The 16,579-nt window shown below is 37.8% G+C and overlaps 1 protein-coding gene across 2 annotated transcripts in view; it reads left to right on the top strand.

Annotated features, from left to right (window-relative positions):
* The first annotated feature begins 1,513 nt into the window (after nucleotides 1–1,513).
* The window catches only part of LOC133307898 (protein PHOTOPERIOD-INDEPENDENT EARLY FLOWERING 1), a 38,158-nt gene continuing 23,092 nt past the window's right edge, over nucleotides 1,514–16,579 (top strand). For both annotated transcript variants that reach the window (XM_061508459.1, XM_061508458.1), the window contains exons 1-12: nucleotides 1,514–1,672; nucleotides 1,794–1,884; nucleotides 5,602–5,682; nucleotides 5,775–5,882; nucleotides 6,042–6,122; nucleotides 6,200–6,288; nucleotides 6,414–6,550; nucleotides 6,631–6,692; nucleotides 7,211–7,346; nucleotides 8,028–8,126; nucleotides 8,196–8,269; nucleotides 8,353–8,487. In XM_061508459.1, coding sequence (XP_061364443.1) covers nucleotides 1,825–1,884; nucleotides 5,602–5,682; nucleotides 5,775–5,882; nucleotides 6,042–6,122; nucleotides 6,200–6,288; nucleotides 6,414–6,550; nucleotides 6,631–6,692; nucleotides 7,211–7,346; nucleotides 8,028–8,126; nucleotides 8,196–8,269; nucleotides 8,353–8,487 — 1,062 coding nt within the window. In that variant the 5' untranslated portion in view covers nucleotides 1,514–1,672; nucleotides 1,794–1,824. The remainder of the gene's footprint in view (nucleotides 1,673–1,793; nucleotides 1,885–5,601; nucleotides 5,683–5,774; nucleotides 5,883–6,041; nucleotides 6,123–6,199; nucleotides 6,289–6,413; nucleotides 6,551–6,630; nucleotides 6,693–7,210; nucleotides 7,347–8,027; nucleotides 8,127–8,195; nucleotides 8,270–8,352; nucleotides 8,488–16,579) is intronic.

Genomic DNA, 16,579 nt, shown 5'->3' with positions numbered 1-16,579 from the left:
GTTTTCATTTTATTCGGTTATTGGTTTTTCGGTTCGGTCACCGTGATTTGAATCGGTTTGGATCGATTGATGAACACCCATACTCTAGAGTACTTCCCACCTGTATGGTCCTGGAAGCACGTGTATGGTGGGATCGGTAAGCTCAGGCTTGTGCTCGAATGCAAACCGAAGAGACTCGGATGATGAGGACTCAACCATAATAATATACTATGAAAAATTACAAATTGATTGTTATAACTAATTTAATTTCAAATAATTTACATGTCTAGTACATGATTTAAAAAAATATTAAAAAATATTAAATTTAATGCACATCACTAAGCCTAATATATTTGTCATGTATGCCCCAAGTCACTACACAAAATAAATTAGATTAACTACGATAAAAATCCATGGCCATCTTAAAAGTATGTATGCATAATCTATAAGCTACTTTAATTTTCCTAAGTCACTAAGATGTTATAAATCACTAACCATGTTGCAAACATATATCCTATGTCACTATTCATACAATAAGTCGCTAGCAATTTCCTACGTCACTAACAATTTCTTAGGTCACTAACAATTTTCTAGATCACTAGTATAACATATCTTTTGCTGTAATTCAAAAATATAGAAAGCAAATATTAAGATTTACTTGATTGGCAAAGCTTTACTGAGCAAAAAACTTAAGGAGAAATCTTGAGAGAAGTCAGAGAAGGTAGAGAGATGATGTAAAGTAAAAAAATGAAAAGAATGAATATATATAGGGGTGCTGGGTTGCGACCAGTCACACCTAAAAAAAGCGTGTTTGCCTCATTGGTTGCACCTTATTGGGGCAGTATTGGGCACATCCAAAATGGGCTTGACTGGTTGTAATAGATTCGTGAATTAGTTCTCAACTGTTATCTATTTATAAATAGGGGAAGAATATTGTAACAACCAATTAATGTTACTACTAATCAATTTTACTGTTAGATCAATTATGTTGATCCAACGATTATAATTATTTCTATCTTTATATGATTATGATTTCCCATGTTTAATACTTTATATTCATTTTCAACTTTGTATGATTATGATTTCTCATATTTAATACTTTTATATTAAATATGTGGAATTATAACCATACAAAGACAGAAATAAATCAAATATTTGATCTAACGATGAAATTGATTGGTAATAACATTGATAGTAATATTAATTGATTATTACAATATCCTACCCTTCATAAATAATTATTAAAAAAGTAATAATTTTTTTTTTTGCCAAATTAGTAACACTAAGTTCTAGGACAAATTTTTAACTGCGTTAATGATCAACATTTATTTTCTCTCCCTTGTACGGAAACTTCTCAAAGAAGATAAATTTTTAAATTTAATTTTATTAAAAATAAATTTAATCCATTCTACCTCATACGCTGCGTTTTGACAAGTAAGATGAAGCTGCTGTGTCCTCCTCGCTTCGCTTGGCCTCTTCTAATTTCTATTATCGTCGTCTTCTTCTTCTTCCCCTCTTAGGTTTTTGCAGAGTTAACACTTCACCTTCCATTTTTTATTTCATTCTCCACGATCACAACACTTCTCAACCACTGCGTTTTCTCCACCGATACTCCCTTCTTCACGAACCCTATTTAACCCTATCAAACGCAACACCGCGAATTCCAACGATTTCGACCTTCTCGCTCGATACGGTACGTTTCCTTGTTCATAACGCTTTTTCGAAACGAGTTTCATGTTTCGTGATGCATTCATTGCCTTAGGTTATCGCATCGAGTTTTAACAATTTTTATTTTGTTTTATGCTAAGAAACAGATAGTTAGATGCTTAAGCTCTGGTAAGCGCGATGGCGTCCAAAGGTCCCAGGTCTAAGATTGATCACGAGACCAGAGCTAAACGACAGAGGGTTAGTTCGTTTCTTCGTCGTTTAAAGGCGTTTTTCTTTTCTCTGTCCTTTTTTTTTTTGGTTTCATGCATTGATTTTTTTTTTTTTTTTTTTATGAATGAAATTGTTGTCACTGGTTTTGATTCCTTGCTCTGCTTGTGTGGCTTGAAGTTTTGGTGTATGTTTTTTTGTTGTACCATAAAAGAAAAAAATGAAACTCAGATTGGGGAAGATCAGGTGCGACATTGACGGTTACTTCTCGGGTGTACTTACAAGTTAGAAGAAAGTGAAACTAATTGAAATAACTCTTGTGGCGAGTTGTGAATTAGAACTGGCTGATACAAAATAACACAGAAGAAAACACTGAAAGAGAAAAAGAAATAGAGATATGGATTTTAGCTTACATTTTTATCTATATGGCAGAAACTGTGCCGAAAAAAATAAAATATGAAGAGAAAATAATACTTTTGCTTGGCTTAAAACAGACCAAGCACTCTACATCTATTTATATTTAAAGGGAGAATAATAGCGTATGATATTTACAAGAGTCTTTCACGCTTCCTAAGTGATTATTTTCTAAGTATATTTAATTCTTAGTACTCCACTATCTCCATTAATCATGCTCCACTATTTATAATTTTATATTAATTACAAAAGCACCCAGCTAATTTATTTTTTACAATTTCCCACACTCCCCCTCTAGCTGGAGAATAGAGATTTTCCATTCTCATCTTGGACACTAGACTTTGGAATACAAAGTTGCTTAAACTTTTAGTGAAAATATATGCTACTTGATCTTCTGAAGCTACATAGGGAGTAGAAATCAATCCATTCTCAAGTTTCTCTTTAATGAAGTGCCTGTCAATTTCAATATGCTTGGTTCGATCATGCTGAACAATGTTATGAGCAATGTTAATTGTAGACTTGTTATCACAATAGAGCCGCATTGGTCCTTCCCACTTGACTTTTAAGTCTTCAAGAAGAATTTTTATCCACAACAATTCACATATCCCTTGAGCCATTGGCCTGAATTCTGCTTTTGCAATAAACCTAGCAACTACATTTTGTTTTTTACTCCTCCAAGTCACAAGATTTCCTCCAAGGAATGTGCAATACCAGTGGTGAATCTCTTGTCACCAGGTGAACCAGCATAGTCAGCATCAGTATAGGCTTCTGGCAAAATTCCTCCTTTTCTTTTAAATAAAATACCTCTTCCCGATGATCCTTTGAGATATTGTAAAACTCTATGGGCTTTTTGAAGATGAACTTCTTTTGAATTGTGCATAAATTGACTAATTACACTTACTGTTGGCATTGTATGAGACAAATAAATAAGCTTCCCTACAAGTCATTGATACTTGATACATTTCCATATTAATGGGTGTATCATCATCAGCTGGCCCAAGTTTTAAATTTGGGTCTATTAGGGTACTGATTGGTTTGCATGCAGTTTTACTGGTCTCTTTGAGAAGGTCAGTGACATATTTTTGCTGGGAGATAAAAATGCCTTGCTTAGGATGTGCTACTTCAATCCCTAGAAAGTACTTCAACCTTTTTAGAGACTTGATTTCAAACTCTGATGCAAGATGTTGACTCGAGGCTATTTTTTCCTCTTCATCATTTCCAATAACAATTATATCATCTACATAAACTAGAAAAGCTGTAACTCCCCCTGAAGATGAATGCTTCACAAACAAAGTGTGGTTTCCTTGATTCTGTTTATATCCTTTCTCAAGCATTATTGCCTTTGCAAACCTTGCAAACCATGTTCTTGGAGACTGTTTTAGGCCATAACGCTTTTTTTAATTTGCAAACCTTGTTTGATGCAGACAAGCCGCAATTTCACTTTGAATTTTTTGGGTCTACTAAGTTCTCTTGCGTCTCGAAGCTTCCAAATGTTAGTTCTTGATGAACTTGGAGGAGAAGTTTTAGCTCTTCTTGTGTATACTTGATTGCTAGGACATTTCTATTATCATCTTGTTGAGTTGCCTTTCTAGTAATGTTCACCTCTTTCACGTCTCCTGCATCCCTGGAATGCTGTATAGCTATGTTTGTGGGGCCCAGCTAACATTGAAACATGCAAAAATAGGCTAAATAGATAAATTAGGATTGATATGGAGAACCATAGTTCTTGAAAAACATATACATTGTTTAGAAATTCAACAACAACCAATTTCAGACTCAAATAACCCGAAAAAGCAATTAAAAAAAATAGTGCAAATTTACAAAAATGTCACTAGAAATAAAAATATTCAGTTTTGAGAGAAACTGAGAGAAAGAGAAAGAAAATTAAAGAAAATGAAAATAAGAGAAAATGAAATCAAGAGAATTCATTATATTCTGAATGTCTGAATTACATCAACTGAAATCAGTTGCAGTTACAGTGACTTCTATTTATAGAGCTGGAAGCTAACTTAGAAAATAGGAATATGCTAATGAGTAGTTACTTCTACTCTAACTATCAGTCTAACAGCCTAACATACTAGAAGAAGTAATCTGCTGCATGCAGTTGTATAATAGAAAAATACACATACAGAACAGCTATGTAGGCTAAGCATTTTTATATGCTAATAAAACAGAAACTCTAAAAAGTCATTGAAACTAAAGTCATCAAATCGCAATTTAAATCATGAATCGTTAAGCTATTTTTTGAATCAGAAATCGCAAATTCAACTAGTCGTAAGATTTAAGACACAATGAAGTATAGTTTGAAATATATCATAAATGATGTGTAATGCACAATGTAAATAATTTTAAATAAGGATTTAGAAATTTAGAAAATATCTTAACAAAATCATAAGTCATAAATTATAACTGAATCACATAAAGTGATTGCATGAAGTTTATGTTGCAAAAGAACTAAAACATAGCTATGATATAGCCAAATAAGGTGCATACAGTGTGAGTGAGTGACTTTGTAAAGCTTCTATTTCAAAAGAATGAAAACATAGGAATAGAATAGCCAAGTAGGATGCATAAAGTGAGTTTGTGTATGAAGCCTGTATTTCAGAAGAATGAAAAAAAATCAATGGAATAGGCAAGTAGGGTGAAGGTTGAATTCAAAGGTGTTCCTTTAGTTTCTTTTGATTTAACAACTTATGTTTATTTGACTTTTCAATTTCTTTTATGAGAATTGATGAAAGAAAAAAATGAGCAAACTGTTGAATTGTGTGATTCATATTGGTGATAGGGACTCGCATTGATTCATGCATATATCGCACGATACAAAGCTGTCTCCAATTTATCACATGATACGAATTGCTGGCTTAGCAAATTGCATTGAATTGTAAGATTCAAATCGCAAATCGTGCAATTCCTATAACTAATCAAAGCGAATGCGAAATGTGAAAAAACACTAGACCTTAGCCCATTAGAATGAATATTTCTGAGACATCTGTTTCCATGCAACTGGTCAAGTTTTAGCTCATTCTGAGATGGGCCCTTGGGTGCTTCACCATATTATATTGTTTGGTTATTTTTCAATTTTTATTGGATTCATATGTAACAACTAACAAGATTAAAGCTTAGGGAAGTGTTAGAATACATGAAAAATATCTCATAATATCTTTCTTGTATGTTAGAATAGATTAAAGTATCTTATATAATATCTTAGGAATAGTTTACTTATTTGTTTTTTATTCCACGATTTATTCCCTTATTTAATCAGGATTTAGAGTCTAATATTTGTATAAATTCCTATTATTCCATCTCTCAATTTATGGCTTTTTTCTGTGTCAGGCTCTGGAAGCTCCAAGGGAGCCTCGGCGACCCAAAACTCATTGGGACCATGTCTTAGAAGAGATGGTGTGGTTATCAAAGGTATCCACTAGTTTCACCTTCAAAATCTGAAATTTTAAATATGGCAATATTTTAATTCGTATGATTTTGCTTGCTATACTTTTGTTATTCAGGACTTTGAGTCAGAAAGGAAATGGAAATTAGCTCAGGCAAAGAAAGTTGCTTTAAGAGCCAGCAAAGGCATGTTAGATCAGGCTACAAGAGGAGAAAAGAAGATGAAGGTTCTGATCTCTCTTCTATAAATGAGAGCAATCGATAACCTGCCCCTGTTAACAACATTGTGATTTATTATTTTAAGTAACAGAAAGCATGATTCAGTGATTGTATGCATGCTTTTTCCCCACTCTGCTGTTGTGTGATGAGAGCTGCATCTTTTACAGGAAGAGGAGCAGCGGTTAAGAAAAGTTGCGCTGAATATTTCTAAGGATGTTAAGAAATTCTGGACAAAAATAGAAAAGCTGGTAATTCTTTTTTTATTAAATTCATTTTTTCACAGTTTCCGTTATGCACTTCATTTCATCTGTTATTGTTGTCCCAGGTTCTTTACAAGCATCAAATGGAGCTCGATGAGAAGAAGAAAAAGGCACTTGACAAACAGCTTGAATTTCTTTTAGGGCAAACTGAGAGGTGGATTCCATTTTTTTCCAATTATCTTTTGCAGTGACTGGCAGCTTTTTCAATTACATTTTGCAGTAACTGACAGTCCAGTTGACTTTTTTTTACCTTTTCTTTTTAATATATTTTGTTTTCAGGTACTCAACAATGTTGGCAGAAAATCTTGTGGATACTTATAAACCAGCAGAGAAAATTCCTGCTGAGTATGACATGAGTATTCAATACAAAGATGTACATGGAGACTTTATTAGTGAACCTAAGGAAGCTAATGTTGGTGGGTAGTGAGATGTATCTTTAATGTTATAGGTGGAGATAACTTTTTTTTTCTAACTGTACTCAATCCATTTGTATCAGATTATCAATTGGATGCACCTGAGAATGATGAAGAATATGATGTACAATCTGATGATGAATTGGTATTTTTTTTGACACCATTCTTTTGATTATCACCATCAAACACTCAGCTTTTTGGCACATTTTCTGTGAAGGAAACTTGTTGCTTCCAAAGGCCTAGATAAAAGATTATGAGTTTCTATTTCTTAATGCTGATTTATTTTATATCAAGTGAATGATATAATGGAATATATTGCAGAACATCCAGGTTCTATTTTCACTCTGCGTGAACTAAAACTGGTTTTATTAATTTGCACATTGTTTGTTTGACTGGTGTCCATATTTGTTGAAATTTTTTGCACATTCCTATATTATTATAGTCTGTATCTTTAAAAAACCATTATATGGCATGCTTTCTGTATTTTCTAATTGTGGCATTGTTAATATATTCATGTGCATACTGAAGAAGTTTCCTTATTGATCAGTTTCTTTTAGAAGTTAAACAATTCCTCTATTACTGTGTTTTTACCTGATTATTTCTTCTGGTATTTCAATGGGTGAAGATTGGTCCAAACTCATATAATGGTGGTACTGTTTCCAGGAGGATGATGAGCAAACCCTTGAGGAAGATGAGGCTCTTATAACTGAAGGTGAAAGGCAAGAGGAATTGGCAGCTTTGCGTGATGAAATGGATCTTCCAATTGAGGAGTTACTCAAACGTTATGCTGGAGAGAAAGGTGAGTTTTTCTTAAAAAAAGTACTGTTGGGTGAAGGGGGAGAGAAAAGCGGTTTTATTATGTCAACCAACCTCATTTTTGTACCTTGGATGCTGAACTATTCTCACCAAGCGAAGCCAATACGGACCATATAAGAAAAGATGGTAATTAGGATGGTCCAATATATACCTTTCTGAAAGAAAACCATCTGGCGGCCTGTTACGACCTGTATTTGGAAAAAGTAGGCAGCTGGGCAAGGATATTCTCAGAGGATTTTTAGAATAGTTAGGGGCATAAATTATTGCCCAAGATAGATAGTCACTGTTGTGTATTGTTAGTTAGGTAGTTAGATGGTAATGGGCTTTTGAGAGAAGCTTAGATACTATATAAGGGAGATAATCCTCCTTTTAGGAGTAGCTTTTGATAAACATTGAAGTAGACTGAGAGTGCTCAGTTGAAGGGAAGTGCCCCTTGGCAAGAGAAGTGTCTCTTGTATCTTCATTTGTCTTTTCTCATCAATAAATAAATCTTTTCCCTTCAATTCCCTTTTTCTTTCCTTCATTTTTCCTTTCCATTTTTTAAGTATCAATCAAGCTTAGAAATTCCAGAGTCATAACACGGCCAGCTCTGCCTTAATATATCTATTGTGATTTCCTTAATTGACCATTGGCACATTTATGATATTTTTTTTAAATCAATTAGGAGAATCAGTAACGCAAGAAAGTAGTCCAGAGCACAGTGAAGATGGTGGCAAAATAGTTAGAGCTGGTGATGGTGATGTTAAGGAAGGACTAGCATCAGGTACATGCCCCTTTTATTTTGCACAAATTTTGCTCGTTTCTGACATTGGGCATGGTTAATGTACTGCAGAAAATGGAGATGATCTTTTATCTATCAGCCAAATTGGCACAGGCAACTCCAGCATGGTCCCTGGTCGACGTTGTGTAAGTTGTATGTGTTTAATTTTACCACTGTGAATATCAAAGTGAGTTAAAGGCTTAGTTTAATGCTCACTTTCTAACAACAGGATGAAATTAATGGTGTCGTAGCAACGCCTGCAAGCAATGTATCTCAATATGAGGATTGTGAACCGGAAAATTTAAAAGAGGTTCCCAGTGAGACTGTCAATGAAAATTTTGCATATGATTTTACTGATGAAAAGGTGATATTGCATTTTAATTATATTTTTAGGCAAATATGTATCCTATATCCCTTCAGTTTTGTTCAAATTTCATTTTCATCTGAAAAGTTTTGTCAAAGATACGACCCTTTTTTTTTCTTTTTTAAATATTACCATGCTTTCCAAAGTGCTAGTTTTGTTTGTTACATTAAGGAATCTGCAGCTCTGGCTTGTCTATGGCTCCACTTGATAGTTAACCCACACAGCAATTTTGATGTACAAAAAATCTATCAGACAGCCCAAAAATGCATATTTTTATTTGATGCCTTCAAAGCCCATCTCTGTATGTTCATTTCATCTCTCGGTGCTCTCCATCTTCCCCCTTCTCTCTCTCTCTCTACACTACAATTCTTCCACAATTTTGGGAAAAAAATTGACTTTTCGAAATGAAGATATGCATTTAAATATAAAATATTTCTATTGTCCCTCGGGCACCACGAGCCAATAAATATAGATAAACTTTTCAATGCTGCCAGAAAAGCAGTAGAGTTGTTCATTGCTAGTGCTAAATTGCTGTAAAATGAATCCACAAATTGTGATCTTGGGCAACTGACCCAACCGGCAGACTAGCTGATTTTTAGTTCCAAAAATTTGATTTATAAATATCAAGTCCATTTGCTCCTGCGTTTTAATCTTAGTTTAGATACTATCCGAGTCTGTTTGGGCCTTTGAGGTGTAATGAGTATTTACCAATAAGAATGCCCTTGGCACAATTGGGAAATGTACAATCATGTTGTGCCTCTTATGGTGGAGATCTGGCAGTGATTTGTGGTTCTTCTTACAAGGAAAGTTAATGAGATGATATGTGCTGAAAACTCTAGCATTAAATAACACAAATCACTGGAGAACTAGCTAGATTAGAGTACCACTAATTGTATGGTTGTAAGCGAGTTACCATCCATCTTCATTGTAATTTTGTGTGACTCAGTTTAACTAAAGTTGTAGTCTTGGTATAAGAAGGTAGAATTGGTGGTTATTTTAAAACTTGAAACAAAACGGGGTTGTTCTAAGCTGTAGGATGGTTTTTTTTGCATGTCGACTCATCAAGAATATTCTTTGTAATTGATTGTGGCCCCGTGTTGGAGCCTTATCAAAGTATTCTAAAGTCTCAAATTGAGTTAGCCATTACGAAAATATTATAACACTATTAAAACAAAGGGAACTTAATTATTACTAATAAAATTCTTAGGACAACACTAAGGGGAGAGTGTGTACAATATGAATGGTTATGTTGTTAGCCGAAGGCTTATCAATGGTTTTTATATCAAACACACCTCTTCATACCAGAGCTCTTTGGGCTTAAAGCGTGGATATTGCATAATCCCCCACTTGTTCATAGAGGCTTGGTACCATGTCATTTACCAACTCTCATAAAAGCTAAAGTTGTAACATGAAGGGGTATGAATGACTTTTATTATAAGCTGGTGAGAAAATGAGGGAAAGTGACAGAAAGCATGGGGAGAAAGAAAGGAAAAGGAAACACGAGTAGTTTTGTACATCGATATTCTGAACTGAACTATAAAGGGAAAGCTCTATTTACAGAGTTGTGCTGACTTATTAGTGAGTCGGCAAAACTAACAAAAAAAATAACTAAGATCATAACAAAATATAACAATCTAACAAATCTTAGAAACTATCAAATACAACAAGGCTCACAGTAATGTATAAACAACAGTAACAGATACTACAAAAGAAAGCATGATTCACTAATACACCCCTGAAACTCGGGTTTTTAGGATGAGCAGTAGAAAAAAAATCCTGAGTTTGCCCCTCAATTCTGCAAAACGTGGGTGTTAGAATATTAGATATGATATGATTAGATATGATTGGATTCCGTCTTATCCGTAAATATTCTGACTGTATTAGGATTAGATTTGGGCCTTTCACTTAAGCCCATTAGGGTTTCTATATATTGTAACTCTCTGACACAGATCAATACACAACATATTATTCTTCTATTATTTTATATTCAAGTTGGTATCAGAGCTCTTTCGTTCTGGGAACCCTCGCTTCCGCTTAGAAACCTTGTTTTTTGCTTTAAAACCTAAGCCCACTGCTCAGGAGTCCTCTTTCTTGCCGTGCGTCCTTCCGACAAGCCTTCTAGGGCTGTAAACAGCCTCTGAGTGATTTTTCCAAACGCGTCAGCACCTCTGACGGCCACCGGAACCACCGCCCGCCGTCAGAATCACTGTTCAGGCAACCGGAGACTTTTTCCGGCGACTTTTCCGACCAAACTTCACGCGATCAGGACCCTCTCTTCCCGGCGACCAGGTCTGTGGTGGTCCGGTCAGCAACGCATCTCCCACGCGCCGTCACGCGCCACCTGTCTTCTCTACGCGTGGGCTTCACGCGCCACCTTCTGCTTGCGCGTGAGCACTATTCCGGCGGCTTTTTCCGGCCGGTCTTGGACAGAGAAGCTCCCCTTCTCCTCCCTTTTCTGGATCTGTGATTGTTTCTCTGTGGGTCTGACCTTAGACGCGTGGTTCTTCTTGATTGGATATCGTTTGCCTTCGTTTACGGCTTTTATATTTTATCTTTAAATGGCAGCAACATCTCCTGATCTCTCGGTGGTTAACTCTCCTTCTATTGTTGCAAATATAGCTCAGTCAGACAATGCATCATTTGGTTCAGGTTCGGACTATGCTGCACTCCAAACCCCTCTCAGGAAGGCTTCTCCTCAGTCTCAGCCTTATATTGGTAATCCTGTTGCTTGTGTTTCTCATTCTACATCACTTGGCACTTGGATATTTGACTCCGGTGCTACCGATCATCTCTGTGGTAATAAGGAACTCTTTACATCTCTTACTTATTCTGATCATTTACCGTCTTTTACCCTTGCGGATGGAACCAAAGCCCCAGTTCGTGGGATTGGACAAGCTCGTCCGACCTCTACCTTGGCCCTGACATCTGTCTATTACATTCCTGGCATCCCTTATAACTTAATTTCTATTAGTAAGTTGATCCACTCCCTCACTTGCATCATTACTTTCTCTAACCATTCTGTTTCTGTGCAGGATCCGGGTACGGGGAAAATGATTGGAGTGGGTCGTGAGTCACGGGGGCTTTATTATCTGGATGTGCCTCGTCCTTCAGTAGCATGCTCTCTCACAGAATCTCCACAACTTATCCACAGTCGCCTTGGTCATACAAGTCTTTCAAAGTTGCAGAAAATGGTTCCTCTTTTGTCCGGTCTTCAGTCTTTAGATTGTGTGTCATGTCAACAAGGGAAGCATACACGCTCCTCTTTTGCCAGTCGAGTCAATAAACGAGCTGATGGCCCTTTCTCTCTTGTTCATTCAGATATCTGGGGTCCAAGGCGTACCTTGTCTGTTTTAGGTTTTCGGTATTTCGTTACCTTTATTGATGATTTTTCCCGTTGCACTTGGACCTATTTAATGAAAAATCGTTCCGAGCTATTTTCCATTTATAAAAAGTTTTCTACTGAGATCCATACTCAATTTGGTGTTTCTATTCGTATTCTACGTAGTGATAATGCTAAGGAATATGTTTCTATTGATTTTTCTAATTTCTTGGCCACACAAGGTACTTTACATCAAACTACTTGTCCTCACACTCCACAACAAAATGGGGTGGCTGAACGTAAAAACAGACATCTCATTGAAACTGCCCGTACCCTTCTTATTCATATGCAGGTTCCCCTTCACTTCTGGGCAGAAGCTGTACTCATCTCTTGTTTTCTCATCAATCGCATGCCTTCATCTGTGCTCCACAATGACATTCCTCATAATCTATTGCTTCCAGATGTTCCTCTTTATCCTCTAACTCCACATGTCTTTGGTTGTACTTGTTTTGTTCATGATCTCACTCCTGGTAAGGATAAGTTAACATCCAAAGCCTTTCAGTGTATCTTTCTTGGTTATTCTCGTCTTCAAAAGAGTTATCGTTGTTATTCTCCCGACCTTAAGCGTTACTTAGTTTCCGCTGATGTCACTTTTCTTGATCAACAACCCTTTAATTCTATCCCATCTCAGATGTCACAGGTTGATCATGTACTTCCTGTCCCTTTTCTTGACTTGTCTTTGCCAGCTGCAGGTGCTTCTATTCCAGATGAGCAACCTATTGCTTCTATACCTGAGGACCGTCCACTTCTCACCTATCAGCGTCGCCAAACTGTGCCTCCTGTCGACTCGACTCTTGCTGACTCATCACCCACTGCTGTTGCTTCTTCCCCTCCGGATCCTTCATCAGAGACTCTTCCCATTTCTCAAAGAAAAGGTACACGTACTACTCGTAACCCTTATCCTCTTTATACCTTTTTGAGTTATGACCGTCTTTCTTCACCTCATTTCACCTTTGTTTCTAGTCTTTCTTCTATTTCTATTCCTAAGACCACAGGTGAAGCACTTTCCCATCCAGGGTGGCGCCAAGCAATGCTTGATGAGATGACTGCACTTCATTCCAATGGCACTTGGGACCTTGTTTCTGCTCCTCCAGAGAAGTCTATAGTTGGTTGTCGCTGGGTTTTTACTGTGAAAGTTGGACCTGATGGCCATATTGATCGTCTCAAGGCACGTTTAGTTGCCAAGGGTTTTACTCAAATCTTTGGCCTTGATTATAGCGACACATTTTCTCCGGTCGCTAAGATGGCGTCAGTCCGTCTCTTTCTTGCCCTTGCTGCTGTTCGTCACTGGCCACTCCTTCAACTTGACATCAAAAATGCCTTTCTTCATGGTGATTTACAAGAAGAAGTTTACATGGAGCAACCACCTGGTTTTATTGCTCAGGGGGAGTCTGGAAAGGTGTGTCGTCTTCGGAAATCTTTATATGGTCTCAAGCAGTCTCCTCGAGCATGGTTCAGTCGCTTCAGTTCTGCTGTTCAGGCGTTTGGCTTAATCCGCAGTAAAGTTGACCATTCTGTGTTTTATAGGATTACATCTCCTGATAAGTGTATCTATTTGTTAGTCTATGTTGACGACATCATTCTCACCGGAAGTGATCAAGACGGAATTCGTCAGTTAAAACAGCATTTGTTTAGTACATTTCAAACAAAGGACCTTGGGAAGCTGCGTTACTTCTTGGGAATTGAGGTAGCGCAATCCAGACAGGGCATTTCTATCTGTCAAAGGAAATATGCCCTAGATATCCTAGAAGAAACTGGTATGTTGGGGAGTAAACCAGTTGATACACCTATGGATCCTAATGTCAAGTTATTGCCCGGACAGGGGGAGCCGTTATCTGATCCTGGACGTTATCGGAGGCTAATTGGGAAGCTCAACTATCTTACTGTGACTAGGCCAGATATTTCTTTCGCTGTTAGTACGACTAGTCAGTTTCTTGATTCCCCTTGTGATTCACATTGGGATGCTGCTGTGAGGATCCTCTGATACATCAAAGGAGTACCAGGAAAATGTTTGTTGTATTCAGATCAGGGAAATACAAAAATTTGTGGTTATTCAGATGCTGATTGGGCAGGATCACCCTCGGACAGGCGCTCTACTTCTGGCTATTGTGTCTTCTTTGGAGGAAACTTAATTTCGTGGAAGAGCAAGAAACAACCTGTTGTTGCTCGATCTAGTGCAGAAGCTGAGTATCGTGCAATGGCAAATGCTACCTGTGAGTTAGTCTGGTTAAAGCAGTTGATTCAGGAGCTTCATCTTTGTGAACAGAAACAACCCATGACACTCATCTGTGATAATCAAGCTGCGCTACATATATCCTCTAATCCTGTCTTTCATGAGAGGACCAAACATATAGAAATTGATTGCCACTTCATTCGAGAAAAGATTCAGTCAGGAGAAATCAAGACTGCTTTCGTCAACTCCTCTGATCAACTAGCGGATGTTTTCACTAAAGCTCTTAGAGGTCCTCGGGTTGAATACATTTGTAACAAGCTTGGTGCTCATAATATATACGCACCAGCTTGAGGGGGAGTGTTAGAATATTAGATATGATATGATTAGATATGATTGGATTCCGTCTTATCCGTAAATATTCTGACTTTATTAGGATTAAGTTTGGGCCTTTCACTTAAGCCCATTAGGGTCTCTATATATTGTAACTCTCTGACACAGATCAATACACAACATATTATTCTTCTATTATTTTATATTCAAGTGTGGGCTAGGAAGAGCCTTGCTATGAGTGTCTGCTACTTGTTGACTGATTGGAATATGAGAAATCAGAACCTGTTTAGCAAGAATGAAGAAAATATCCACTTCTATGTGCTTGGTTCGATCATGTAGTTCAGGATTATGGCACAAGGCAATAGTACTCAAGTTGTCATTGAAAGCTTGAGGTGTTGAGAAGGGAACTTGCAGTTCCTGGAGCAGGGACTTAATCCATAAGACTTAAGCACAAGTAAGAGCTAGGCTTCTATAGTCAGCCTCAGTATTGGACCTAGCCACCATGATTTGCTTATTAGACCATCATGAAACTAAGTTTGGGTGCAAAAACAAGCATGAACCAAAAGTTGAGTGCCTATCGTCGGGGTCATTGGCCCCATGAGCATCACAAAAGGCAGTGAGTGTAAGGGTAGCTTAGTATTGGCAGATTGTAGGCATACTTGTGAATAGCCCCACTTTAGCGCGCTATAACGGAGTTGCGTTGCGGTGCAGCGGCCGGCCGCCACAGATCGCGCCGCGACGGTCAGGCGAAGTGTAGCGGCCGCAATTGCGCCGCTACAGTAGTTTCTGCAAAAGTGTTCTCGTCGTATAAGGAAGAGATTTACAACTTAGATACAAGTGAAAGTGAAAATGAAGATTTGGATGTTCATGATTTCAATTATGATTAGTTCCTTAAGTTCTTTGATTTTGACATTTCACTTAAGTGGCAGTTTGAATTTTGACTACTTTTGCCACTTTATTTTGTTGTGTTATATTATTTGAGACTTTAATTCCTTTAATTTGCTTATGATTTGAATTTTAATGTTTGAAATCATATATGTTTGAGTTTGAGATCCTTCAAATTTGTTTTTTATGTCATATTTTCATATTTTAAGTTTTATATTTGTGGAGTACAATTTAGTGTATCACTTAGGTACACTTTGTAAAGTAGCATTGTAGCGCTACCCGCTATAGCGCTATATCAGTTTGGAAGGTCAGGCGCTACTCGCCGCTATATGAGATTAATAAGTATGATTGTAGGTTAAGACCAAAGGAGCATGTGCCTTGAAGGTATCTTAGAATTTTTTAATAATCTTCTAATGATCATCTAGAGGTTCAGCCATAAACTGACATACCATTGTTGACAACAAAGCTTATCTCAGGCCTTGTAATTGTTGGAGCCATGCTTGGAGAGTCTAGGAGTAGATGGTATTGGAGTGGAAATACTCTTAGGGTGTGCATGACAATCATTCTGTTTTCTGGCACTGTTTCTGAAAAGAAACAATTCTTTTCAATTTATGTGCCTTAGATCAGCTTCTGAGAAAAAAATGTGTTTGATAACATGTTTTATTTTTATTCCGAGAATGAGAATTGCGTTTGATAACATAACAAATAATATAATAAAATATAATTCCTGTTAAGCATACATTTTTTTCATATTACACTTTCTTTTCCATATGGTGTGGTGGTGGTGGCGGCTGCAGCGGCGGCGTGGCGGTGGTAGTGGTGGTGGTGGAGACAGCAGTGGTGGCGGTGGTAGTGGTGGTGGTGGAGACAACAGTGGTGGCGGTGGTAGTGGTGGTGCGACGATGGTGGCGGTTGTTGGTGGCATGGTGGTAGTGGTGACGGTAGTGGCTGCGACGATGGTGGTGTCGACGGCGGCGGCGGCGGTAATGACATGGTGGTGCTGGAGACAACAATGATTGCGACGATGGTGGTGGTAGTTGGTGGTGACAACAGTGGTTGCGATGGTGGTGGTGGTGACGACAATGGCTGTGGTGATGGTGGCGGCGACGGTGGTGGTGGTGGCTGCGACGGCGGTGGTGGTAGTTGGTGGGGGTGGTGGCGGCGACGGTGACGGCAGTGGCTGCAGCAATGAGTGGTGACGACAGTGGCAGTAGTGGTGGCGATGGTGGTGACGACAGTGGCTGTGGTGATGGTGGTGGTGGCGGCGGCGGTGGTAATAACATGGTGGTGGTGGCGGTGGTTGCGACGACGGTGGTGGTAGTTGT

Source organism: Gastrolobium bilobum, unplaced genomic scaffold, assembly GCF_033153095.1.
Source record: "Gastrolobium bilobum isolate Gb01-03AN ecotype WA unplaced genomic scaffold, APGP_CSIRO_Gbil_v1 utg18130, whole genome shotgun sequence".
NCBI lineage: Eukaryota > Viridiplantae > Streptophyta > Magnoliopsida > Fabales > Fabaceae > Gastrolobium > Gastrolobium bilobum.
Note: the sequence above shows the minus strand (reverse complement) of the source record. Positions and strands in the feature narration are given on the sequence as shown.